This window comes from Macrobrachium nipponense, chromosome 37 (genome assembly GCF_015104395.2).
Source record: "Macrobrachium nipponense isolate FS-2020 chromosome 37, ASM1510439v2, whole genome shotgun sequence".
In the NCBI taxonomy this organism is placed as follows: Eukaryota; Metazoa; Arthropoda; class Malacostraca; order Decapoda; family Palaemonidae; genus Macrobrachium; species Macrobrachium nipponense.
The window spans coordinates 40,714,753-40,741,412 of NC_061097.1; the positions used below are offsets into that span (position 1 = coordinate 40,714,753).

The following is a 26,660-nucleotide window of genomic DNA, read 5'->3' on the forward strand; positions in this document are numbered from 1 at the left end:
ACAAGAAAAGATGTTGCGCTTCATTTTACCGCTATGCAAATCCATTACAAAAATGCAGCTCATTTCCCAATACTTAATTAATTAAAAGTAAACGTAAAATCACGTTCATAGTGTGCCACAAAGTAATATTGGACTTTCTATTTATATTTTTATTCATTATTCGAGACCTCGAAACTTAGACTTGTCGTTCACTATGCCAACACGAGGGGAATCGTAGTGAACGAAACACTGAATAAATTTTCGCTTACTCGCGGAGTAAGCCTACAAACTACTTTGTTGTTGGTGGTGGGGGGGTAAGAAAGGTCTACGGAATAGCCTAATATGTCTGAAAAAGGTGTTTCGCGTCGAGTTAAAGGTGCATGAATTTTAGACTAGGATTTTTTAATAATTTGTCTATCTGAATGAAAATGTAAAAAATGAATAAAGTGCATGTTAAACAGTACAGAAAAATTAGTTCTAATAAAATATAGCTTATTTATTTTAATTGTCGCTGGTGAAACAAGGCTCTATTGACCACAGATTTTAGCAAGTTTTAATTTTACAATAAAAGTTAGGAATATAATGTTTACAACGTATGCACGAGGGGAAAATCTTGCATGTGTCCCAAGTAAGCTGGAAGTCAGATCACGCCTTGTTTCGTTACTTTTCTATTAAAAACCTAACTCAAAGAAAGTGAAGACATTCTTAATGATCTATTCTACGAAAAAAAAAAACAGACAATCGAAGAGAAGACCCGGCAATCAAAATGACGTCGGACGCCGAGCGCTTCTGCGTGAGCGACCTGAAGAAGGAGAGAGCGAACTGTTCCTTCGACAGAGAAGAACTCACCAACCTGATGGACGGAGGGAAGAAAATGACCGAGATACGAAGGAAATACGGTAAGGACGAGGGAATTATCAATTTCATTTATAATTGTCAGTCTCTTCATTCCTTTCCCTATTCATATTTTTAAGAAATTTGGGCAGAATGAATCAATTGTTTTGGCGAGGGTGGAAAGTAAGACGGAAGAGAGAGAATATAAATGGAATGAAAAGGGTTGCAGCTAGGGGCCGAAGGGACGCTATCTTCCATCCTTCTAAAAAGAGCTGTCACCAACTTGACCTCTTTTCGTACCTGTTGCTTTCAGCCCAGAGTTTCCTGAGCGACCCGGTCTACGACGACGCAACTCCCCCGGATTATCTCAGCCACGAAGATCTCTACGGCAACGAGCTCCGGAAGGCCTGTCATACCCTCCGCAAGATGAACAAGGAGGGCATCTCCATCAAGTAAGGCCACGATGATGCGCTCTGTCATGAGAGAAAATGATCTCAGTTACAAGGATTATCTCTACTGTGTAATTATCTCTGTTAAAGGATTGGTTTTATTTACGGAATGATCTCAGTTTGAGGAATTCATTTTAAGGGACGATCTCAGTTTAAAGTATTAATTATATTTATGGAATTATCTCAGCTTAAAGGTTAAATTTTATCTACGGAATTATCTCGGCTTAAAGGATTACTTTTAGGTCTTGAATTATCTTACTTTAAAGAATTAATTCTATTTATGGAATTATCTCAGGTTAGAGGTTAAATATTATTTACGAATTATCTCGGCTTAAGGGATTAATTTCACTTACACAATTATCTCGCTTAAAGGATTATATAGTTTACAGAATTATCTCAGTTTAAAGGATTACTGTATGAAAGGTAGATCTTCTTGTAGCGCTCTTCTTCACGAATTCATGTCTCCTTTTCCGAAGGAAAATGACGATGCACGGCCCGAGAGGTCTCATGCAAGACGGAAATCCTTTGATGCTGCACACTGGGATGTTCTACGACGCGATCGTGGGTCACGGTAACAAGGAGCAGAGGGAGAAGTGGCTCCCCCTTGCCGAAAAGGCCGACATCATCGGGACTTACGCTCAGGTAATTCTAGATTATCCCAATGAGCATTTTAAAGATGAAAATGCTGTGCAAAGAAAAAAAAAAAAATCCAAAGAAGCCTTTGCCTTCAATATATCGACATAGGAATCAACCTTCCTCTTCCCCCACCCTACAGCACCAATCAGTCTTACCTAGCAGACATTCGTGCAATTCCCGAATATTAAATTCTATTGTCCCTTGTTGGTGTAAGCAGTTCATTATGTACCTGGCACTAGACTGACCGTGGTAGGTTGCAACTCAGTTGAAGGCACGCAACGGGCTAGCAACATCACGCCAAAAGACATCCTTTAACTGTCTTTAAAATATAAATAAATCCACAAAGAAATTTTCAATATTAACATTAAATCATTATGCAAAAGTCCACGAGGCCCGAAATCTTTACTTCCCACCTAACCAAATCTCTCCAACGGTTCCTTTCTAGACGGAAATGGGCCACGGGACATTCCTGCGTGGGCTCGAGACAACAGCCACTTACGACAAGTCAACCAAGGAATTTATTATTCATTCGCCGACGTTGTCAGCGACCAAATGGTGGCCGGGGGGACGTAAGCATTGATGTCATTTTTTCACGGAGCCATATTTCGCATCTGGCTCCCTCGTTTTCTTCAACTAGTCTGTTTTGTTCTGACTTTAATATTGTTGAGATTAAAAGATACTCATAAGAGCAAGAGTCTTAAAATGGAGAAACGAATCTCGTTACGTATATGTACATAATATATTTCAAGATAGATCTTTACAGATATCTTCCAAGAAGCTGTTCGGTTCCCCTTTTTTCAAAGGGGAATCGAACAGCTTTCTGTAGAGAATCATCTGTACATGTACGTAACTGTAGATTTGTTTCTCCATTGTTGAGACAGTCATTATGGAAGTCTGCAGATTTATTTATTGATTTTTTTTTTTTTAGCTTTTTGTCTTCAGAGTTATTATCAAAACACAATTATTGGCAGCGGCTGTTAATATTTTCACATGATTTGTTCCTATTAACGACTAGCTGACTACACTTACAGTTGATTTTCTTTAATAGCCTAAGCATTAATTTAAAACAATGTTATTACATAATTAATGTTATTTACACTTCACCTTATTCAGTTTGTTATTTTAATCACCGCTGCTTTTGTTAATTATCACCATTGTTGTAGTTCAGTATCAAGCTATTGAAATTCCATGTTATTACTTAATAATACTTGCACATGTTAGGTTATCCATAGTACCATTATTATTATTCAACTTGTTGCCATCATCGCTATTTTTATTATTGCTCAGTGGTGGTATGACTATTCATTCCAGTGGGCAAAACTGCGAACCACGTCGTCCTGATGGCTCAGCTGCACATTGATGGGAAAGCCTTGGGTCCCCATCCCTTCATGGTGCAGATCAGAGATCTGGAAACCCATCGCAGCCTACCAGGCATGTTTACTTGTTTTTCAGTTTATTACTCAGCTTGTTTGCCATCCATCACTTATCATTATTAGATTAGTATCATCTTGAAATATTTTCGAAGTTGATAAGAGACCCCTAGAGATGAACAGACTATAGATTTTAGGCCAAAGTCCAAGCGCTGGGACCTATGAGTTCATTCAGCGCTGGAATAGAAATTGAGAGTAGGTAGGTTTGAAAGGTGTAACAGGAGGAAAACGTCAAAGCAGTTACACTATGAAATAATTGTTAGAAGAGGGTGGATAGCAAGAAGGAAGATAATAAGAATAGAGGTACAGTAAAAGGAATGAAAGAGGTTGCAGCTAGGGATCGAAGGGACGCTGTAAACGACCGTCAAGTAATGCCTACAGTGCACCACGTGAGATGCACTGACGCCACTGCTTCGCTAAGGGGGAAGACCCATAGAGTACGTATATTCTATTAAGTTTTAGCCTTTCAGCTCCCAGCAAACCTTTTTGGTATCAGTTTACTAACCCCATACCCTTAACTATTGTATTCTGCAACCCACTACTGACGACTAACAACCGAGTACTTTATATATCTATATGTTTATGCATAAATGTGTACGTATATATAATGTACATATATATATATGTATACATATAAAAATAAATATATATATAATAATGATAACGATAATTTCCAAGTGGATCTTATCTGGTGTTACAGCTCGTCTCCCCTTGAACACCCCCCTCCCCCCGCCCCGTCTAGGTTCCCCGGGGGAAAACTTAGGCTATTTATACTCTATATTCCCCATGGGAGTATCAAGAGACTGGAAGTATGTGCGGGGAAGCCCTGGGCTGTCATATGGATTGGAAGATCGTGTTTGTTTGTTTGTTTGTATGGTGTTTTTACGTTGCATGGAACCAGTGGTTGTTCAGCAACGGGACCAACGGCTTTACGTGACTTCCGAACCACGTCGAGAGTGAACTTCTATCACCAGAAATACACATCTCTCACTCCTCAATGGAATGGCCGAGAAACGAACCCGCGACCACCGAGGTGAGAAGGAAACACCAAACCAATCACGCCACTGAGGCGCTATGGAAGATTGTGTATATACAATAGCGAGTTGTGGATTGTGAGAGAGAGAGAGAGAGAGAGAGAGAGAAGCCATGTTGGTAAATGCTACCTAATTGTATTATCTTTGCTTCCAAGAATAGAGTCCAAAGCCTTGAAAAAAACGGGCGTAATATATTTCGTATTATTGTCATCAGTCTCTGTGCAGCACTTTGCCCGGGTCCAGTGCCCTAACCTTGGGAACTTCAAAAATCGTTTCTTCTCAGAGTTCACTGATGAGGAGAGTAATTATCGTCTTTCCTGTGATCTCGTGAAGGAGGCTGGTTTTCTTTGAATTTTAAAGCGTAGCGTCAATTTAATTTTGACAATTTTATCAGCTGCTTCGAAACTTTGCGTTTTTTTTAATTCTCTTGAGGCCAAATTATTTATTAATGGCGATGATGACCATAAGTTTTGCAACGATGATTTGTATGAGGTCAATGAAACACCCGAAGAGAAGTCCTTAAGGGGAAGGACCCATTTCACGACTGGCAGCCCTGTTTAAACAGTGAGTCCTTCAAGTGTCCTCCTGTCCCATGCAGCATAGTGCATGCCTCTCGCTAGTATTATTATTGTATTGTATAATAATATACATGATATTCCTACAGGCATCACTGTAGGAGAGATAGGACCGCGCGCCGGACTGAACAGTAACGACAATGGCTTCCTGAGATTCGACCACCATCGCATCCCTAGAACGAACATGCTCATGAAACATTCCCAAGTCCTTGAGGTCAGTCATCAGATAGATAGATAGATAGATAGATAGATCTATATATATATATATTATATATATATATAATATATATATATATATATATATATAGATATAATATATATATATATATATAGAGAGAGAGAGAGAGAGAGAGAGAGAGAGAGAGAGAGAGAGAGAGAGAGAGAGAGAGAGAATTTAGGCCACAGGCCAAGCGCTGGAGCCTATGAGGGCATTCAGCACTGAAAGGGAAACTGACAGTAAAAAGGTTTGAAAAGTGAAACAGGAAGAAAACCACAAAGTAATTGCACAAGGAAATCATTTTTAGAGGGTGGAAAGACAGATGGAAGGAAGAGAATATGAACAGAGGTGCAGTAAAAGAAATAAGAGAAGTTGCAGCTAGGGGCCAAAAGGAAAATGCAACGACCCTTAAATAATGCCTACAGTCCACCACGTGAGGTGCAACGACAGCACTACAGGTTTGAGTTAAGCAAGGCTTAAGAGAGCACTCTGTGATCTGCCGTCAACTATTAAGTCAAATCGACTGAAATTTTATCAGTCTTGGCATCAGAAAAGCCAGTGGGTATTATCTTCTGTAGCAACCAATAATCTGCCTGCGATATCATTAACTCGTTTCAGATTAAGTTGCTGATGATATGTATCTCAACAACTCATATGAGCTTAGAATCGATTACCTAATATTAAGTCTTTCTATGTACCACATCCTTTCGAGTCAGCTAAGATATAACACCTTCCGCGGCATATCTAATATTTCGATTTAATATATTCATATCATCACCATCTCTATTGAAACATTTTTTCGTTATATGAAGAGGTCAGCTGAACTGTCAAATCAATACCTATTCAGTATCAATTCAGATTCTTGAAGGCTTGAACATCAAGAAAATGGTATTAAAATGTTCCTATTTGCTATCTTCAAGTTCTAATAGCCTATAGTTTTCTTAGTTCAAGTCATTTATCGCCGTGAATTTCAGGACTCTTGCAACAAATAATCGTTTTGCAACAACTACTTTTCATCAGTGTTACCTCTAACAGCTGAGAAATTCCACTACTCACGTCTTTCACGTGCTTTGACTTCCACAAATCTCCACAGCTTCCTGCCTCGTCGTTGGCCCTTTTTTGATAACCTAACCAATAATGACCCAGCTCGACCCACAGTTCAGCTATTAAAACAGTCTGCCTCAAACTAGTATGCCAATAATGTACCAAAGTTGATAACGAATTCTACCGGTCAATATTTTTTCAATGCAGTTTTCAGATATTGTGCCAAATTCGACCTTGAATTCAGTCAGGCAAACTTTTTTTCCTCAAAGAAATTATCCAACGTTTAACATAATTCCATACTTAACTCGGTTACTAAACACTTTTCAATACCACTTAATTCCCAGTAGGGGGTAGTACCGTCAGTGCACCTCACGGGGTGCAGTGTAGGCATTACTAAAGGCTCTGTGCAGCATCCCTTCGGCCCATAGCCGCAACCCCTTTCATTCCTTTTACTGTACGTCCATTCATATTATCTTCCTTCCATCTTGCTATCCATCCTCCTCTAACAGTTATTTCACAGTGCAACTTCCAGGTTTTCCTCCTGTTACACCCTTCAGACCTACCTACTCTCAGTTTCCTTTCCAGCGCTGAATTGCTTGGCCTTTGGCCGACATTCTATATTCCACTCCATTCCAGTACTACTAATTAGCCATCATATATCGAATTTGACATTTAATTCTACCAGAGAAGTGATTTCTTGAATCGCTCAATCAGAGTTCTTTTAAAGTAAACTTGATGTCTCGCTAATCTTATCTCGGCAATGTAACATGCCTCAAGTGCCTTCTTTATAGATAAGATGGCTTACGCCGTCATGGGACACCCTCGAGTGAAAGGACCTTCACCAGTCATTGCTTTAAATCTTCAAGACCTTCTTGATGCCAGATTTAATCCTGGTGTCTGTCCTCTGACGGTGCAATGTCTGTGAACTATCTATTGTTCATTGTAAACCTGAGTAAGAAAGCCGAGCAAAAATATCAGTCGTTTGGAATAAATTCCACCAAGAGAAAGAGCTTGATGCTAGTAGAGAAAATACCAAGTTGTAAGAGGTTGGTAAACATGAATCCTTAAAAAAAGTTATGAGATGCTCTCCTTAGTGGCTGTTTCAGAGCTCAGATTAGGCAAATGCCCTCAGAATCTACGTCACAGGAAGTTGGAAAGCGAAAAAAGGAAAGATAGAGAACTTCTCATATCATAATGAATATCTCTTCCGACTCTTTCTTAGCAAGTATGAATTTTAAATCACTACCCTCTTTCTGACAGGATGGGACCTATGTAAAACCACCTCATGCAAAACTATCGTACGGAACTATGGTGATCACCAGGGTCTCTCTCGTCTTCCACGCTTGCCTTCAGCTCAGGAGTGCTGTTACGATTGCTACAAGATACTCAGCAGTGAGACATCAGTCTGAACTTGTGCCTGGGTAAGACACGTTCAGTAAATGCATTGATTACCACTGTGGTGCATCCTGATTCTAAAGATATTCTGACATTAGTCTCTGTCATATAACTAATTTTTAAGGCTGAAATAAGTTTAGCCTGTACTCATTTTGTGTATTAAAAGCTGACTAGTGACAGATGTAATGGAAATGCATCTATGAATTTTGCTGATACTTCTGAGAATTCAACGAAGACTACGTTATGTATAGTTTACTGATGAGTCACAAATGAACTTATGACTTTTACTGATATTTCTAAGAGCGAAACGAAGACTAGGTTATATATAATTGACTGATGAGCCACATCCATACTGGAGTATTGATCACATGACAATATGCGATTTAAACATTTCTAAAACTAAATATTTTAGCACGACAAATCAAAACTATTTTGGGATGTCTTTTATCAGGGAACCAGAACCCCAGATCTTCGACTACCAAACACAGCAGTACAAGATAATCCCACAAATAGCTTCTGTCTTCGCACTCTTCTTTGCTGCCCAGAGCTGCGGTAAAACCTACATTAAAGCCATGAGCAACATCCAAGAAGGAGACATGGAATTACTACCCGAGGTTAGTTCTTCCGAATTCACGTGCCAGTTCTCTCTATTCTCGTCCACTGGTCACTGGTGGATACTACTTGAGCATAAATTGTTCTTGTTTTAATGAAATCAATCTTCCTGTTAAGCTCAACTACCTGAAAACAGTTATGGTGTATTAATAGTCTGTGATGGTCATTACTAATAAGCATAAGTCTTTTGAATTTGAACATTTCGTCTCTGTCCAGGAATACTTTCAAATGTGCCTTTAGCATTCAGCCAAACAATCTCTCAATGGAGACATACTGATGTAACGTATCACCTCCTTAGCATACATCTTACATTTACATAGGTATGAATGAGAGGGACTTATATTTTTGAATAGTTTCATTGGTACTTTTGGCATTCTGTCTAGTAATATCTCAATGGAGACATCCTGACGCAAAATATCCCCTCCTTAGCATACGTCTTATATTTATCGAGAAGTAAGTAAGATAACCTAGTAAATTTTTGCAAGACGAATAACTTCTTTATAGGCCTACTCGATCATGCTTTCAGTTACATGCCCTGTCAAGTGGCCTTAAAGCCATTGGTGGAAAAGACGCCTCTGCAGGGGTGGAGATTTGCCGTCTGGCATGCGGAGGTCATGGTTACATCGCTTCTTCTAACCTGCCCAGAATATATGGCAATACGACTTGCATTATCACTTACGAAGGTGAAAACACAGTCCTTTTGCTCCAAGTGGCTAGGTGAGTATTTTTAATGTGCTTTATTTCCGTCGGTGTTGTGAGCTTCTTTTCCCTCAAAATATCCCAGTCAATGTGTCCTCTGCTCCATTAAAATCACTTAAATCTATTGCCTTCTTGCTTACCGGTAATATCTTAGTTACGTGAGCTTAAGAGCAGACAAAATTCATGTCTCATCAATGAGTCTTCCTTCAAGGTAACAGTTGTTCTGATAAATCATACAGCCTCAATATTTCCAGTACTCATTTTTGCAGCATTCAAAGACAGAATTATGAACCTTCGTGTGTTTAATGTAATTTTTAACAAGTACACTGTCGTGCTTAAATTTGATCATTTTAAAGTCCTTTTACGAATAACTTTATACCCCAAGTTTAGCTTTCCAGCATACTACAATTTTCATAAATGACCATTTTTACAGTAGTTCCCAGGGGAAGGCAAATTATCTGTAGATGAAACTAGACCTTATATACTGAGGTCCTTCCACAGGTATCTCATCAAGTCCTTCAGATCTGGAGAACTGGGGACTCCCCTTCGAAAGTCAGTGGCATATCTTTCTGCACAATCTACTAGTGGAGAAATAAATTTAACAAATGAAGGTAGAGCGTAACTTGTGTCCACCAAATTCTTATTTCGACCATATGCAAAATGCAACACTCACCATCTACGTAGATGTTATATAGCATTATGATCTGCGCAGTAAATTCCATTTTAGTTCCATTATCAAAAGATATTCTACGATGTTCGATTTTCAGCATGGGTAACTGTCACTTTAGGTTGCTTATGAAGCAGTTTGTAGATAATCAATTGTTCATTCAGTCAGCAGATGTCAATACATAATGAAGTATGCAGCAGATGCTAGAGAGGAGATTATACGTGACTTACTTTACTTCACCAGGTTTGGTTGAGGCGTACAAGAAGTCTGTTTCGGCAATGGTGGCCGAAACTGAAGGGAGGCTGAGACGCCTGTGCGATTCCGGTCTGAATTATCATCATGCCTGGAACAAGTGCTCGGTTTCCTTGGTTAAATGTGCAGAGGTAATTGCAGTTCAAGCTCAACTCAAACCAGTGGTGGTCTCCTTGGTCAAATACATTTTAGTTAATGCACCACTTACTCACATAAATTGATAAATTCAGTAACTGGAAAAGGTATTGATATTGGCAAATGATTAAATTCATAACGCTAGACACTGGTTGGACGAATACCGATAAGATTAAAAAATATTCCAAGAACAATATTCTGATTGATTTGGGACTCTTCCGACATTACCTCCAAATCATTTCGTTGCCTAAGACAATGAAATAGTAAAACCAATGGTTTTATTTACCTATATAGCAGCAATGTTCTGTTACAGTGGAATGTCATCATACAAGTCGATAAAAGTTATGATCCAATTTTATAATGAACTAATATTTAACCTAACTTCTGTCAAATGTAATGGGACAATCGCGAAAACACTAATAATCAGCGTGAGATACATTATGAATTAGGGAAGAAGAACTAACAAGCTTATCAAGAATCCTACATATTGGCCATAACGAAAATTTGCGAAACGATTTACAGTTAATTTAACAATCAAGTGAGGAATTAGACATAATTTGCACAATGCCCCGATAGGTAAATATCTTATTTATATTTTACGTATTTGAACGTAAAATGATAACTCATGCTATATAGAAAATCAGCTCTGAACAATGTAGTTCAATTTTACATTTTCGGAAAGTATTTTGTTCGGTGCATATGTTTAAATAAACATCTTGTGCTGTGTCCGATGTCATAGCCATCTTTAATCATTTATAAATTTCTAAATTCTTCACGTCTTCAGTACAAGGGCATAGGACATAGCCGTTTTCTAGTTTTATACATTTTAAAAGCATCTACCCCTCTTTTCAGGCTCATAATCGCTACTACATCTGTGACCAATTCGTGAAAAATGTAGAGTCCTTGGAAGTCAGCCCTGGCTTGAGGAATGTCTTGCGAGACCTCTGCAGACTTTACCTTATCTATCACATCTCTCTTAATGAGGGGATGTTCCTCAAGGTAAGGGGCAAAGTGCATTCTGGATGAGAGAGGGTCTAACTCATGGTATGAAGGGATTCGAGTCATCCTTTCATACTCTAAAGCCCCGCCCACACGCTCGAGCTTTGTTCGATGAACTGTGTTCGATGTTACGTCAGAAGCGGGGAAAGTCAGAACTTTCCCACAGCACTTGCGCTTCTGACGTCACATTGAGCAATGTTCGTCGAGAAAAGCTCTCATGTTGACGGGGTCTAACTGATGAATCGTGTATGAACGCCTGTTCGGTGAAACTTCCACAACAATACCATTTTCATATACTTGCACAAAAGATTAATCAGTAGGGAGCCAACACTTCTTATACACACACTATATTATTCAACTCTATCTTACAAATACTGGATAGTAAGGACCTTACTTTCTTTTATCTTTTCCAACTCACTTATCTAGGGCTTCCAGTTTTCCATATAAAATGTATCTCTTTCATAAATGTGTATAAATATATATTTATATATATATACATATATACAAACACAGGCTTGTTGGCGTGCGCTACGTGTGATGGAACCTGGCGCTGCTGTCTCCCCTATTCCCCCATCCCCCACCTACCCTGCCCCACCCGGGCCAGACAAAAAGGTTTGTAGGAGGAGAGTGGATGTCTCCCCTACCCTCCCAATGGGCTGGGTGGCTGTATCATGTCTCCTCTACTGTCACCCATAGGAGGGGAAACAAGATCTGGTGGAGGTAATGTGTCTATATATATATATATATATATATATATATATATATATATATATATATATATATATATATATACATATGGAGCTATAGGCCTTTTGCCTTTAATGGAGTTCCTCACTGGACGAGTGGGTTCTGTACGCGACTATCCATCTGTTTGTCCGAGTTCTCTTCCCGCGGCCACGCGATATAATGTGGTTCAAATTCTACAATAAGCTGTAGGTCCCATTGCTAAGGAACCAATTGGTTCCTAGCCACGTAAAATATCTAATCTTTTGGGTTAGCACTAAGAAAGCTGTTAATCAGCTCAGTGGACTGGTAAAATTAAGATATACTTAACTTTGCCCTTAAAGGATGGGTACAAGAGGTGATAGGTACATTTCATATTTTCAAAATGCCTTTTTAAGATGAGGTTGCCAATGCCCTCTTCCTCCTAAATGTAATCCACTAGGCAACTAACTGCAGGGAATATAAATGAAAAGCCAAGTCAACAAAGGCACCATTAAATTTAATGGAACCTGGGGGTGTTTTAATTTGCTAGAATCGAACCCGTAATCTCTCACTGGTGTGACAAACACCACAGCAAGTGAATAACATGATTATACATATGCTTTAATTAAACATGGACAAAACACACATATATATGCATCATTTAAATACAATATGTTACCTTAGCTGCATTATGGAAATACAGCTAATCTGAAAATATTTCAACTCACTAACATTGAAAATCGCCATTTTAGTTCAGTTGATCCATAGACGTATTCAGAAATTTTAGTCTAATCCTAACATTGTGATGTCTTTCTTTCTGGTCATAAAATCTTTAACGTAACAATTTAATTTTTTTTAAGTCGCAAAAGCATTAACAATGTTTTTTCAGGAGATACCTGAAAATCATGACACTTATCTAACCGGGTGTCTGATCGACAAAATAGAAATATAATTGGACTAATATCTCATCCGAGTTATGTGATACATAAATCTGAAAACAATAGAGATGTGGGATTGTAGCTTGAATGGAAACTTTATGGAATTATTTTTTGGATAGTTGCCTCCTAATTTAAATTCTTGTCGTCACATTCTCTCTATCACAAACGTCTTAACCTAATTTGTCACATAGGCAGAGATTCCTAACCCGGCACACAGGCTTCTTAACATAACCTATCACGCAGGTACTATAGCCTACCTGTAAAAGTGATGCCAATCGTGTCACAAAGTCATAATCATAACTTGTCGCACAGGTGTGGTGATCTAACTTGTAACACAGATGTCTTAACCTAAATTTGCAGGGTTCCCATAATCTACCGTTAAAATGAACTTTGTATTGGAACCTCTCAAAAATTTGTTTATTTTTTTATACTAACCTCTCACAAGGACACTGTACTCTAATCTGTCAAAGTAGTATCACGTGCCTGCCAGTCACAGGTTTCTCAGAACCTTACGTGATCCAGGGTCACCATTTGCTCAGCATTCAGAGATGCTACTACTCTAAGATGTTACGACCCCATAATTTAACCTGTACTATAGCTGCCAGCAAATAACCTGTTTATTCTTTGAAGAGGAACTATAATCTAATCTGTCACATGAATGCCACAACAACCATACCTGTTAAGAGGCACCATCATCTGACCTGTACCATGAGAACCATATACCCTGTCTTGTCTTATGGACACCAAAATGGAAACTCTCTCAAGGTCCATAATCTAACCTGTCATCTAACTGACATTCCTGTCCTCTTAAGATGCACTGTAATCTGTTGCACAGGTGCTGCTACTAATCTGTTAACAGGCATCAGAATAAAGCCTCTCACAAGGGTACCATAATGTAACTTTTTAAACGCACTGTTATCTAGCCCATAACCTAAAAAAATTCCATGCCCTATTGGTGTCATACTGAAACAAGTGATTTAGCATGCCACACAGGGGTTGCAGCCTAACCTGTAGAGAAGCATTACAAACTAACATGTCATATTGTTACATAACCCAACCTGCAGAGAGGAACTACAATCTAACCTGTCATATGGTTACATAACCAAACCTATAGAAAGGCACTATTATATAACATCTTGAGTGCATCGCGGTACTTTTTAAGAGAGAAAGTAATTTAACTATCACACGATTGTCATAACATATCGTGTTTATAGGTATGGCATCATACTATAACCTGCCACATGGAATCCATGATCTAACCTGTTAGGAGGCGCTGCAATCTAACCTACCACATAGGTACCGTAACCTTACTTATAAAGAGAATCCATAATTTAAGTGTCACATGAGTCCATAATCTAAACTGATAGAGGCACTAAAATTCAGTTTTCGCAGCAGTACTATAACTTAATCTATTATAGAGGATTCATTACTTCACCCATATAGAAGCCCAACCTCGGTTGTCACAGAGCCATGACCTAACCTGTAAACGGCTGTTAATACTTCATCCATCATACAAATACGGTAACCGAAACAGCTTCCACAGCCTTAACTATGAAATGCACATCTTTATCCTGAGCTGCTGTAGTGGCACTGTATCCAATTAATAACAATGGTAATAAAAACTGAGAAAAGAGTGCTTTGACCCTGTGTCCCATATATAGTTTACATTATCATTGGGTTGCCTTGGCCTTAGTGCCACAATGGTTTCTTTACCACTAGCTATATTACATCACCCTAACCTCTACTTTCACTGGGGGGGGGGGGGGGGGTGACTAAATCATGCTAAATCAGTGTACTGACACAGGAGGTGCCTTGACTTGAAAGTGTAACCGGTTATCCTAGTATACTGTAACAGTGTAACTGATATCTTTCGAGCCTAACTATACTTTGCCTGTGGTATACAACATGGCACAATAACCTGACATTATGTAATACTAATAACACAACTGAAATTTACCTGTTTCTCTCCAAAGGCTGGAGTCCTGTCTCCTGGTGATATCGAGATCTTGGAAGAGGAGATGAGCGAACTGCTCGCCAAACTCCGCCCGCAGGCGGTCTCTATCGTCGACGCTTTCGACATCGACGATAAGCTATTGAATTCGACGCTCGGGGCCTGGGACGGCAACGTCTACCAGAGGTAAGGATTCAGGAATACCGTCAATATTTTGGCTTCAAACTTTCAGTGATGTATCTCTATTTTCTCAGTCTACTCTACATGCATATTAATCTTTATGACTGTTAACTTGTTTTGTATTTTCCGTGGAAACATTTATTTCTTCGCTATATTCTCATTCTATGCTTAATCTGTTAAGATGGGATGAAAATATTAATTGTGGTATCTGTGTTATTAATTTCTAAGTAACTCAGTACTTTTTCCTCTTGTTTTTGTGTTCTGTTACTTGTGATCCTGTGTTTTATTTATTTATTTTTTTATTATTATTTTTTTTGCTGTTGCTTTCCTTGTTGTAAATATCTATCCTGATAACAAATAAACCCAAAATATTTTTGTCTCTCTTAGAAAAGACAAAAACGACTTTCTAAAATACACTACGGCAATGCTCATAACATTACTTAAAAGTTGTATATAGTTTATAATTTGTCTTCAATACGATTTTACAAATTCCAACAAAATCGTCATTTATATAAACGTCATTAAACATTTTACCTAAGGTTTTATCTCATGTTTCTCTATCTATAGTTTTACTATGAAACACTAAATATTATTATAATATATATATATATATATATATATATATATATATATATATATATATATATATATATATACCTGGTTCTTCTTCTGGTAAGTAGTGGTGGGCGTAATCGATTATTAGTAATCGATTACTTCGATTACTTTTTAAAAATCTCAGTAATCGATTACATTTCCAAGTAGTCGATTACTTATTTTTTTTTACGAGACAAATTTCTTTCTTTGTTAATATCCGTTAGGGGAGCCTTACAATGCATTTATATTTATTTTAAAAGGATTTTCAATATTATTTTCTATATATGTTCTTATTAAAAAAATTTATAAACTAAATAGAAGTAGCAAGCTTATTTTTTATTTCTTCAAGAGTTGAGCCGTTTATTTTACGTTCAGAGAAGTTTTTTTTTCTTTTTTCATTTTCTTATCAGCTAGTTCATATCTTCATGAAAAATAAAGAATAAGAATATTCATCCGTTTTATTTTAGGAGAAAATCTCGGGGAATTTTTTTTGCTTAATTCATTATTCATATAAATGGATTATCGATATTTACTTGTGTGCATAATGGAATAACAAACACAATACATATAGGTTTAACTTGAACTTATTGACAATGCCAGTCCTCATTTGTTATAATTTTCAAGGATTCTTGGCTTAGGGAGAGAGAAATGAACCATAATTGTATATACTGTAGTTGTACGTGTAATGTACCAGTATCCTGAGAACGTAATTATTAAGTAATCGATTACTGATCACCAAAGTAATCGAAGTAATCGACTACCAAAAAAGATGAGTTTTGTCCATCACTACTGGTATGCCTACGATATAGATACACTGCGGCACACTTTGTAAGAGGCTTCAATTTTTCGTTTAGCTAAGAATAGAACATAGGATTTAGGCCAAAGGCCAAGCACTGGCCACTATGAGGTCATTCAGCGGTGAAATGGCAATTGAGAGTGAAAAGGTTTGAAAGGCGTAACAGGAAGAAAACCTCAAAGCAGTTGTAATATGAAACTAATGTTAGGAGAGGGTGGAAAGTAAGATTGGAGAAAGAATATGAAAGGAGGTACAGTATAAATATTGAAAGGGGTTGCAGCTGGGAGCCGAAGGCACGCTGCAAAGTACCTTAAGTAATGCCTACAGTGCAGCGCATGAAGTGCACTGACGGCATTGGCCCCATAAGGGAACGTTTAGCCAAGTTATATCAATACAACGAACTGAATACTTCGCTAGTATGCATTTTACTTCAGCTCACATGCAACCTGGTATCAAATATTATTACCGTTTTAATTCGCTTTATCTTTTTTATTTTTACTATTTCTAAGATTTATAACTAAAGTATAACATTTATCTCTCCTTATCTAGGTTGTACGACGAAGCAATGAAGAGTCCTTTAAACAAGACAGACGTTCCCAAGGCTTACAAAAAGTACCTGAAACCCATGATAAATGCTAAACTCTGAGCCTGGTATTGAGGATACCTGAAGACAGATTTAAAATCTGCAGCATTAAGAGTATATTTACAAAGAAGGTTTTATGTGGGAATTTTTTTAGATGTCGAAATATTAAAAAATTATTACTTCATCCGGTTCATTTTGTTGTCTGACAGGATCTTACCTATAGATAGTGACCTCCCCAAAGGTTTTAACCCGGTATGTGTCCAACTTTGCGGTGACCATAAAAATATAAAGAAAAGACTGTAAATATATCATATGGATGTTTACCCCTACCAAATATTTAGTCCTAGATATCGAACTCCCGAAAACCCTTAGGGTCACTGTTTACGAAAGGTCCCTCTAAGATTTTTTTAACAGTGAATACAAGATGATTAACTCCGTAGCTGCAATTATCATTTTCACTATAGAACCTCACGATTAACTTTAAACTCATACAGAAATCAAATCCGACTCAAATGTAAGAAGGTATCAAGAAGGTATCTCTATGTAAAATGGTATGGCCTTAAGACGAGCAGAACAAATGAAGAAGAAAAGTGAAAATAAACTCTACAAAATTTTCCAAAATATCCTGACGATTCCAGAGAACAAAATCCAAAGTTGCAGCAATGTTAATTGCAGTGGGGCACGATGTCATATGGTTACATAACCTAACCTGTAGAGAGGTACTACAATGTAACCCGTCATATGGTTACATACCTTAACCTATACAGAGCACTATTATATAACATCTTGAGTGCATAATTGAGCCTTTCAAGAGATTAAAGTGATTTACCTGTCACATGGGTGTCACAACATATCCTGTTTATAGGTACATCATTATACTATAACCAGCCACATGGAATCCATAATCTAACCTGTTATGAGGCGCTGCAATCTAACCTACTATATATGTACTGACGTCATTACCTTGATTAAATCAATCAAATTCAAATTTTTCAAGTAAAATTATCCTAGACATGGTTGAAACCTTTATCTAACAAACTAATGCCAACATTTCCAACATGAAACTTTATCACTCGCATAAACATAAGGATTCAGATATTCACCTATGTCTGTTAATAAATGATTTAAGAAAAATTTATGAGCCTTGATTTCCTTGATGTTATATTTTCCTGATCAGAAATTGTGGTGAATCATTGCTAGTGACTACTACCAGCATCTCTTCGTACTAGTAATACTACTGCTACTAATACTTCTATTACTGCTATTAATACTACTATTAATATCGAGCCACCATCTTGGAAGTAATAAATGGGGACTGGAGTGATTTCGTTGTTTAACTGCGCGGAAGGTTACAGTTTGAGGTACACGACTCATAATGAAAGCAAAATTCACAATGGTTTGCGACTGACAAGTGAAATACAGAGCCCCTGATAAAAACCCATTACAAAAATACGTCGTCGACTTCTTTAACTATAAGCATTTTCACTCATTTGGCCAGGTTCGAAATCTCTCTCTCTCTCTCTCTCTCTCTCTCTCTCTCTCTCTCTCTCTCTCTCTCTCTCTCTCATTCCAAACACAATACCATTTTATCCCTTCCCTTACCTTTCCGTTTCCCGTCTCTGTTCTTTTCAGTACTATCGTCTCTCTCTCTCTCTCTCTCTCTCTCTCTCTCTCTCTCTCTCTCTCTCTCTCTCAAGATAGAGAAAGTGAGAGAATATTCCAGCATTCCTTCCCTTCCACTTAATCATCCTATCTTGCCCTCTTCCATTATATACTGGTAAAAGAGACAGACGTCTAGAAAGATACATTGAGAACCCAGCACCTTTCTCATTTTTCCTATTTGCCTTCTACATAGCCTTTACGAGAGATGAGAGAGAGAGAGAGAGAGAGAGAGAGAGAGAGAGAGAGAGAGAGATATCTTTCCTTTGCAATAACTGGAAGGGTTGTCCGAGGTCAGTTAGCATATCCCTTTCAGATCCTTCGTCAGGAGCGCAAGTTTCTCCTCGATTCCACTGCCTTTCATCTCGTTCTCCGAGCAGAAGATGCTCCTGGACTCCCGTAGTTTGTCCTCAGCTTCGTCGTAGTAGATCTTGGGAGAAACAGGGAAAGCTTGTGCCTTGTATTTCTTTTTTTTTTTCATCTTACTTGATTTTCGACAGCTGTCGAAAATACTTTATAAAAAATGTATATGAATAACGCTTGTTGTCTCTGGTGCTAATATCTTCTAAACAAGTTATTTATGCATGAAAATATTTACATACGTATTGGCTCTCTGCTGAGTTACTTTATGACAGTTCATGTAAGGAGAAAGCAGGAGTTGGGTTCCTGAGGTAAGGAAGAATGTTGAGTTTGGCAATCAGCAACACGTTTGCTATTACTGCCACATAAGCTCCCGTGACTATGTTTGGGGACATGAGCGTGCACCTAGCAACCTCATCCCAAAATCTGAACTTTAACAACTTAAAATCCTGCAGCAGACCATATGACTATGATGTAAGTGGCAATGAGTCACAGTGAGATCCTAAAAGCCAAACTGAGCGAGAAATTGAGGAACAGGACATTGCTACTATAGTAGATTCACATCAACCATGCATCTGATGCCTAGGCCAGTCCCTTACGACGCTCCTGATTGGCTGTTGATAAGTAAATCACAGGTGAAAACTCTCAGTCTCTCGAGAGAGTTCACATAGGCAGGATGTATGTTCCACCTCTTCTGAAGGATACTTTTGAAAGACGTATCCCTCAGGAGAGGTGGAAAATGCACCCTGCCTATGTGAACACTCTCGAGAGACTGAGAGTTTCCAGCCCTGTGATTGGCTTATCAACAGCCAATCAGGAGTGGCGTAAGGGACTGGCCTAGACATCAGATGCACGGTTGATGTGAATCTACCATAGCAATTTATTGCATTCCCTAAAACCCTTCGTGTTCAGAGTATCTGGATGTGAGTAACGACAGTTTTGATTTATTCAATGTGATGGGTAACCCAGTGCCCTTATGTAGCCCAGGCCCAAAGAAAACAAAATATCAAGGGGAACAAGGAACGAAAGGGATTAACCAAGAAAGATGGTCACGAGAACTTATGCGCCAACAGCAATTTACATTCGCTGATGATCGCTTAACCAGTTAATGACCAGACCATAGGTTGATTAATTATACTGCCCAATATGAGTGCTGTCAAGCCACTTTTCTGTCCCACCCAAGGTAACTTACATCAGTTTTTTCATTGTTGAGGTCTCCAAAAGATTGAAGCTTTCTAGCCATAGTTTTCAGAGTGGCGTGGAGTTCGAACAGGATATGCCCTCTGAAATTACTCTTGCCGGGGGATATTACATCTGCCACCTTCAGAAGATCCCGACAGAAGGAAATTTTCGTCTGGAGTTGGATTTTCGAGAGATCTGAAGTAGGAAATATATATCTTTACATAGGTAAATATCTGGAAAATCCCTACAAAGGGACAATAACATATCAATGAATGCTATGCTAGTGTAACACAATAGCTAGTATTGAAATGCAGTAAATGAAATATATGTTTAGATGCACATGATATGTTAATTTTGGTCTACTTGTATTACTTAGGACATAGCACTCAAAGATTTCTTAATTGCATACGGCACTCACTTGCTCAGTTTTGTTTTAAGCCTCAATGACCAGTCAGTAGCCAAAGATAGTCTTTACCCAGAAAAAACTAGAGTGAGTCATTACTCAACTGACAACTGAATCCAAGTGTTACCCAATCAAAGAACAGAACTTATTTAAGTGAGTTGTAATTCAGTCAACAAATAAAATGATTCATTGCCCAATTTTGAACTGAAACAAGTCGTCATGGCAGAAACTTGAGTTTTTATCAAAACAAGATGTAAAGTGAATCCTTGCCCAACCATGAAAAAAAAAACTCAGTTGACTCACTACTGAGCCAATAAATGGAGTTAGTGGAAACCAAGTAAAAAGCTAAAATCCTGTCATTGCCCATGTAATTAACAAAACGATTTGTTACACAAATAGTTACTAAAGTAAGTTGCTACCCAATGAAAAACAAAAGTGTCATAATCCAATCACTACTTAAAGTAAGTCAATACCCATGCAATAAGTACAGAATCGGTATCCAGCCAACACCTAAAACTAGGCATAACACAACCTATGTAATGAGTAAGTCACTATCCAGTAAGTAAGTGTGATTTATCTACCCAGTAAGTTAGTCACTACCTGATCAAAACTGACCTCTGTATCTATAATCAGGATGGTTTCCACAGAACTTGATCCAAGCTAATTTAGCCTCAAGAGGAATTTGGTGATTGCTATGAAGCCTCCCACTACAGAGGTCTATCAGCTCCTCCAAGGGCTCTATCTTGCTCTTGTCCCTCTCTTGAAAAGCTTTTGATAGGATGTCATGGCTCTTTTTAACCTGCAGAGTACAGTAACAATATATATATATATATATATATATATATATATATATATATATATATATATACTACACATGCCTTTATGTATTTATGTATACTTTTGTTTGTTTGTATGGTGTTTTTACGTTGCATGGAACCGGTGGTTATTCAGCAACGGGACCAACGGCTTTACGTGACTTCCGAACCACGTTGTATGTATGTAAAAATATATATAATGTATTTTATGTGTATATACGTATATATATATATTATAACATATATATATATATATATATATATATATATATATATATATATATATATATATATATATATAACCAGCTGGACAGGAAACTCAACATCCTAACCTAGTCAATTTATAAGTTAAATAGAAAATTAGAAGGAAAAAGACATACATATATATATATATATATATATATATATATATATATATATATATATATATAATATATATATATAAAACCAGCTGGACAGGAAACTCAACATCCTAACCTAGTCAAATTTATAAGTTAAATAGAGACTATTGCTGCTGCCGTTGTTGTTTTTTTAGATGAAGATGGATTTGTTCCAGGTTGGAACTTCCAGGACATTAGTTTATTTGGATATAGATTTGACTTAAGGGTATCAACTAAGACTAGGTAACAGCTATGCATGTTAAGTATAGGATATCACGATTTCACGATCGGTCACAACTCATAATGATTAGGTTTTCTAAAATTTCATCAACTCTGAAAAGAGCAGCTTCCTCTAATTTTCTTCTCTGAAAAGAGCAGCATCCTCCTATTTTCATCTCTGAAAAGAGCAGCATCCTCCTATTTTCTTGTCTGAAAAGAGTAGCGTTATATTTTCATCTCTGAAAAGAGCAGCAGCCTCCAATTTTCTTCTCAGAAAAGAGTAGCGTGCTCCAATTTTCATCTCTGAAAAGAGCAGCATCCTCCAATTTTTTTCTCTGAAAAGGGCAAAAAAGAGCATCTCTGAAAAGACCAGCATCCTCCAATTTTCTTCTCTGAAATGAGCGAAAAGAGCATCTCTGAAAAGAGCATCATGCAGTACAAAACTAGTGTTAAGAGCATCTCTGAAAAGAGCATCATGCAGTACAAAACTAGTGTTAAGAGCATCTCTGAAAAGAGCATCATGCAGTACAAAACTAGTGTTAGGAAAATATATCTGTCAAACAACTTCCTAAAATATTTTAGCTGCGTTATCTAAACATTGCTAATAAAGGGCATAAATAATATATCTAAAGAGGAGTAAAATCCATTTCAAGCGATTATGGTGAAATAGAAACAAAAAATATTATAACTTGATAAATGCCACGAAAGTAGGTGGAAAAAAAAAATACTGACTATTGCATATTAAAATTCAAGTCGCTGAAACGTCATTTTGTGATGACATAGTAATGCATAAAGTGAGAAAAGAATGTTTATTTAACAATCATTCCTGCAACTGACATTGTTGTTTAATGAATTACTACTAGAAACATATTGATACGAGAAATAGTCCAGGATGCCAAGCATAAAATAGTTTGTCAGCCCTTAGTTGCGGATGCATAAGCTCTCAGATTTTAGTTTAAACTGTAGTCACATTTATAATTAAGGAATTTATTTATGATGGTGTTAAAATAAAAAAACACCTAATGTCAGAGGGTCAAAATATTAACAAGACAAATTAATGATAGCCATTGAAGCACGAGTTGGTAAGTGTCATAGAACAGAACGGCACTTCATGCAACAACATACTTAATCCGTTGGTAAGCTAAAATATTAATAAAGAATATTTAAACCAGGAATAAAAAGGACAACATTTTCCAGACTAAACACTAACAAAAAATCTAATGACACCTGCTTGGAAGCAACTGGCACTAATGAAATCCAACGAGAGTAGCTTGTTTTTCTCTGAAGTTCCCAAATGTTCCTAGACTAGACACCAGCAAAATTGATTTGATCTCATTTATGAAAATCCTGACTAAAACGCATAACACTGAGGCACATTCAGCCATTCAGAGCTGAAGACAGTGAAAAGTTGGAGTTAGAGCGGTTAGACAGCAAGACTGAATAGAGGGAATGGCGGCAACTTAAAACCAAATAAAAGACTAACTAAAAACTGGGTGCACCTATGGGCTATAGTAATCCCTGACAGCAATAGCCCCCTAAAGAGACCTCAGAGATGTAAGACATTAATTTGGGAACAAATTACCTCAGAAACGTTAGTCATTACTATGGGAACAAATGACCTCAGAAACGTTAGTCATTACTAATCTGGGAACAAATTACCTCAGAAACGTTAGTCATTAATCTGGGAGCAAATGACCTCAGAAATGTTAGTCATTAATCTGGGAACAAAAGACCTCAGAAATATTAGTCATTCCTAATCTGGGAACAAATAACCTCAGAAATGTTAATTACTAATCTGGGAACAAATGCCCTCAGACACGTTAGTCATTACTAATCTGGGAACAAATGACCTCAGAAACGTTAGTCATTAATCTGGGAAAAAATAACCTCAGGAATGTTAGTGATTACTAATCTGGGAACAATGCCTCAGAATGTTTAGTCCATTACTAATCTGGGAAAACTGTACCTCAAGAAACATTAGTCATTACACCTTACACACACGCACAACCACCCAGACAACACAACTTAATCTTCTTGGAACAAATGACCTCAGAAATGTTAGTCATTTCTGATCCTGTGAACAAATGACCTAGAAAGGTTAGTCAAGGAAAACATTAAAGTCATTCTAATCTGGGAACAAATGACCTCAGAATGTTAGTCATTTAATCTGTCTTGAACAAATTAAACCCTCAGAAATTGTTAGTCATTACTAATTGGGAACAGAGACATCAGAATGTTAGTCATTAACTAATTTGGAACAAATGACCTCAGAAACATTTAGTATATTACTAATCTAGAGCAAATGACCTCAGAAAATGTGAGTTATTAATCTAGGGGAACAAAGACCTCAGAAATGTTAGCCATTACTAATTCTGGGAAAAAAAAAAAAAAAAAAAATTGACCTCAGAACTGGAAGTATTACTAATCTGGGAACAAAATGACCTTTAGAAATGTAAGTCAATTACTAATCTCGGGAACAAATGGAAACCTTGGAAACGTTAGTTCATTACTTAATCTGGGAAAAATGGAAACCTCAGAAATGTTAGTCATACTAATCTGGGAAAAACAATATGACCTCAAGAAACAAATAGTTCATTTACAACTTGGGAACTAATGAACCTCAGAAATGGGTTAAGTCATTAAAACTTAATCCTGGAACAAAAGAACCTCAGAAAATGTTAGTCAATTACTTAATCTGGGAAGAAAATGAAGCCTCAGAAAATGTTAGGGTCATTAAACAATCAGGGAACAAAGACCTCAGAAATGTTAGTTATTAAAATCTGGGAAACAAATGACACTTAGAAAATGTGAGTCATTACTAATTCTAGGGAACCAAATTGACCTCCAGAAATCTGGTTAGTTATATAAATCTGGAAACAAATGACCTCATAAACTTTAGTTATTACTTAATCTTGGAACAAATGGGAACCTCAGAAATGTTAGTATACCTAATCTGGGAAAAATGACCTCAGAAACGTTAGTCATTACTACTCTTGGAACAAATGACCTCAAGAAACGTTATCATTACTAATCTGGGAAACAAATGACTCAGAAATGTTAGTCATTACTAATCTGGGAACAAATACCTCATAAATGTTAGTCATACTAACTCTTGGGAAACAAAATGACCTCAGAAATGTTAGTCCATTAAACCTAATTGGGAATTAAATGGGACCTCAGAAAGGTTAAGTCATTACTAATCTGGGAACAAATGTGGGAACCTCATAAATGTTAGTTAAATGTACCCTACTCTGGGAACAAATGACCTTCAGAAATGTTAGGCATTTAGCTAATCTGGGAACAAAAGGACCTCTAGAAATGTTAGTTATTACTAATCTGGAACAAATGACCTCAGAAACTTTTAGTTATACTAATCTGGGAACAAATGACCTATGAAATGTTAGTTATTACTAATCTGGGAACAAATGACCTCAGAAACGTTAGTTATTATTACTAACTGGGAACAGAATTACCTCAGAAATGTTAGTTATTAACTAAAAATCTGGAACAAATGACCTCAGAAAGCGTTAGTCATTACTAATCTGGGAACAAATGAACCTCAGAACGTTTAGTCATTACTAATCCTGGGAACAATGACCCTCAGTAAAGTTGTCATGTACTAATCTGGGAAAATTCCCTCAAAATGTTAGTCATTACTAATCTGAACAAATGACCTCAGAATGTTAGTCTTACTATATCGGGAATAACTGACTCAGAATGTTCGTCATTACTAATCTGGACAAATGACCTCAGTAAATGTTAGTTATTAAATCTGGAACCAAATGACCGCAGAAATGTTATCATTACACTCTGGGAACAAATGACCTCGAATGTTTAGCTTATTACTAATCTTGGGAACAAATGACCTCCGAAACTTTAGTTATTACTAATCTTGGAACAAATGACCTCAGAAATGTTAGTTATTACAATCTGGGAACAAATGACCTCAGAACGTTCGTTATTACTAATCTGGGAACAAATAACCTCAGAAACGTTTAGTCATTACTAATCTGGGGAAAAATGACTCAGAGATGTTAGTCATTTCTACTCTGGAACAATAACCTCAGAATGTTAGTCATTACTATCTGGGAACAAATGACCTCAGAAATGTATCATTACTAATCGGGGACAATGACATCAGAAATGTTGGTATTCCGAATCTTTAGAATGTTAGTCATTACGAATCTGAACCACTGCCCTCAGAAACGTTATCATTACCTATCTGGGAAACAATAACTCAGAAATGTTAGTCATTATAATCTGGGAACAAATGAACCTCAGAAAATGGTAGTCATTACTAATCTGGGGAAGCAATGACCTCAGAAACGTTAGTCATTACTAGTCTGGGAACAAATGACCTCAGAACTTTAGTCTTACTATCTGGAACCAAATGACTAAGAATGTAGTCATTACTAATCTGGGACAAATGACGCTCAGAAATGTTTATTCATTACTAATCGGGGAACAAATGACCTCAGAACCTTAGTCATTACTAATCTGGGAACTAATGACCTCAGAAATGTTAGTCTTACTAATCGGGAACAATGACCTCAGAAATGTTAGCCAGTACTATCTGGGACCAAATGACCTCAGAAATTGTTGTCATTACTAATCTGGGAATAAAGACCTCAGAAGTGTTGTTATTAAAAATCTGGGAACCAATGACCTCAGAAATGTTAGTCTTACTAGAATCTGGGAAACAATGACCTCAGAAACGTTTAGTTCATTACTATCTGTTGGAACAAATGACCTCAGAAACGTTTAGTTTCCATTACTAATCTGGGAACAAATGACCTCAAGAAATGTTAGTTCATTAACTAATCTGGGAACAAATGGGAACCTTCCAAATGTTAGTCATACTAATCCTGGAACTAAATGAAACCTCAGAAACATTAGTCCATTACTAATCTGGGAACTAAATGACCTCTAGAAATGTTT

At 37.2% G+C, this 26,660-nt stretch overlaps 2 protein-coding genes across 2 annotated transcripts in view; one reads left to right on the top strand and one right to left on the bottom strand.

Moving 5' to 3' along the window:
- LOC135209181 (peroxisomal acyl-coenzyme A oxidase 1-like) overlaps window positions 1-16,888 on the top strand; it is a 19,829-nt gene extending 2,941 nt beyond the window's left edge. Inside the window, exons 2-15 of the mRNA XM_064241868.1 lie at window positions 717-878; window positions 1,127-1,265; window positions 1,739-1,904; window positions 2,344-2,467; window positions 3,210-3,329; window positions 5,027-5,151; window positions 7,459-7,619; window positions 8,045-8,207; window positions 8,732-8,922; window positions 9,406-9,515; window positions 9,815-9,954; window positions 10,811-10,957; window positions 14,574-14,737; window positions 16,671-16,888. Coding sequence (XP_064097938.1) covers window positions 746-878; window positions 1,127-1,265; window positions 1,739-1,904; window positions 2,344-2,467; window positions 3,210-3,329; window positions 5,027-5,151; window positions 7,459-7,619; window positions 8,045-8,207; window positions 8,732-8,922; window positions 9,406-9,515; window positions 9,815-9,954; window positions 10,811-10,957; window positions 14,574-14,737; window positions 16,671-16,767 — 1,980 coding nt within the window. The 5' untranslated portion in view covers window positions 717-745 and the 3' untranslated portion in view covers window positions 16,768-16,888. The remainder of the gene's footprint in view (window positions 1-716; window positions 879-1,126; window positions 1,266-1,738; window positions 1,905-2,343; window positions 2,468-3,209; window positions 3,330-5,026; window positions 5,152-7,458; window positions 7,620-8,044; window positions 8,208-8,731; window positions 8,923-9,405; window positions 9,516-9,814; window positions 9,955-10,810; window positions 10,958-14,573; window positions 14,738-16,670) is intronic.
- Window positions 16,889-17,025: 137 nt separating this feature from the next.
- Window positions 17,026-26,660, bottom strand: part of LOC135209352 (uncharacterized) — a 95,315-nt gene continuing 85,680 nt past the window's right edge. Inside the window, exons 17-19 of the mRNA XM_064242050.1 lie at window positions 20,924-21,107; window positions 19,916-20,100; window positions 17,026-18,793 (exon numbers count right to left, since the gene is read on the bottom strand). Of these exons, the coding sequence (XP_064098120.1) occupies window positions 18,662-18,793; window positions 19,916-20,100; window positions 20,924-21,107 (501 nt within the window). The 3' untranslated portion in view covers window positions 17,026-18,661. The remainder of the gene's footprint in view (window positions 18,794-19,915; window positions 20,101-20,923; window positions 21,108-26,660) is intronic.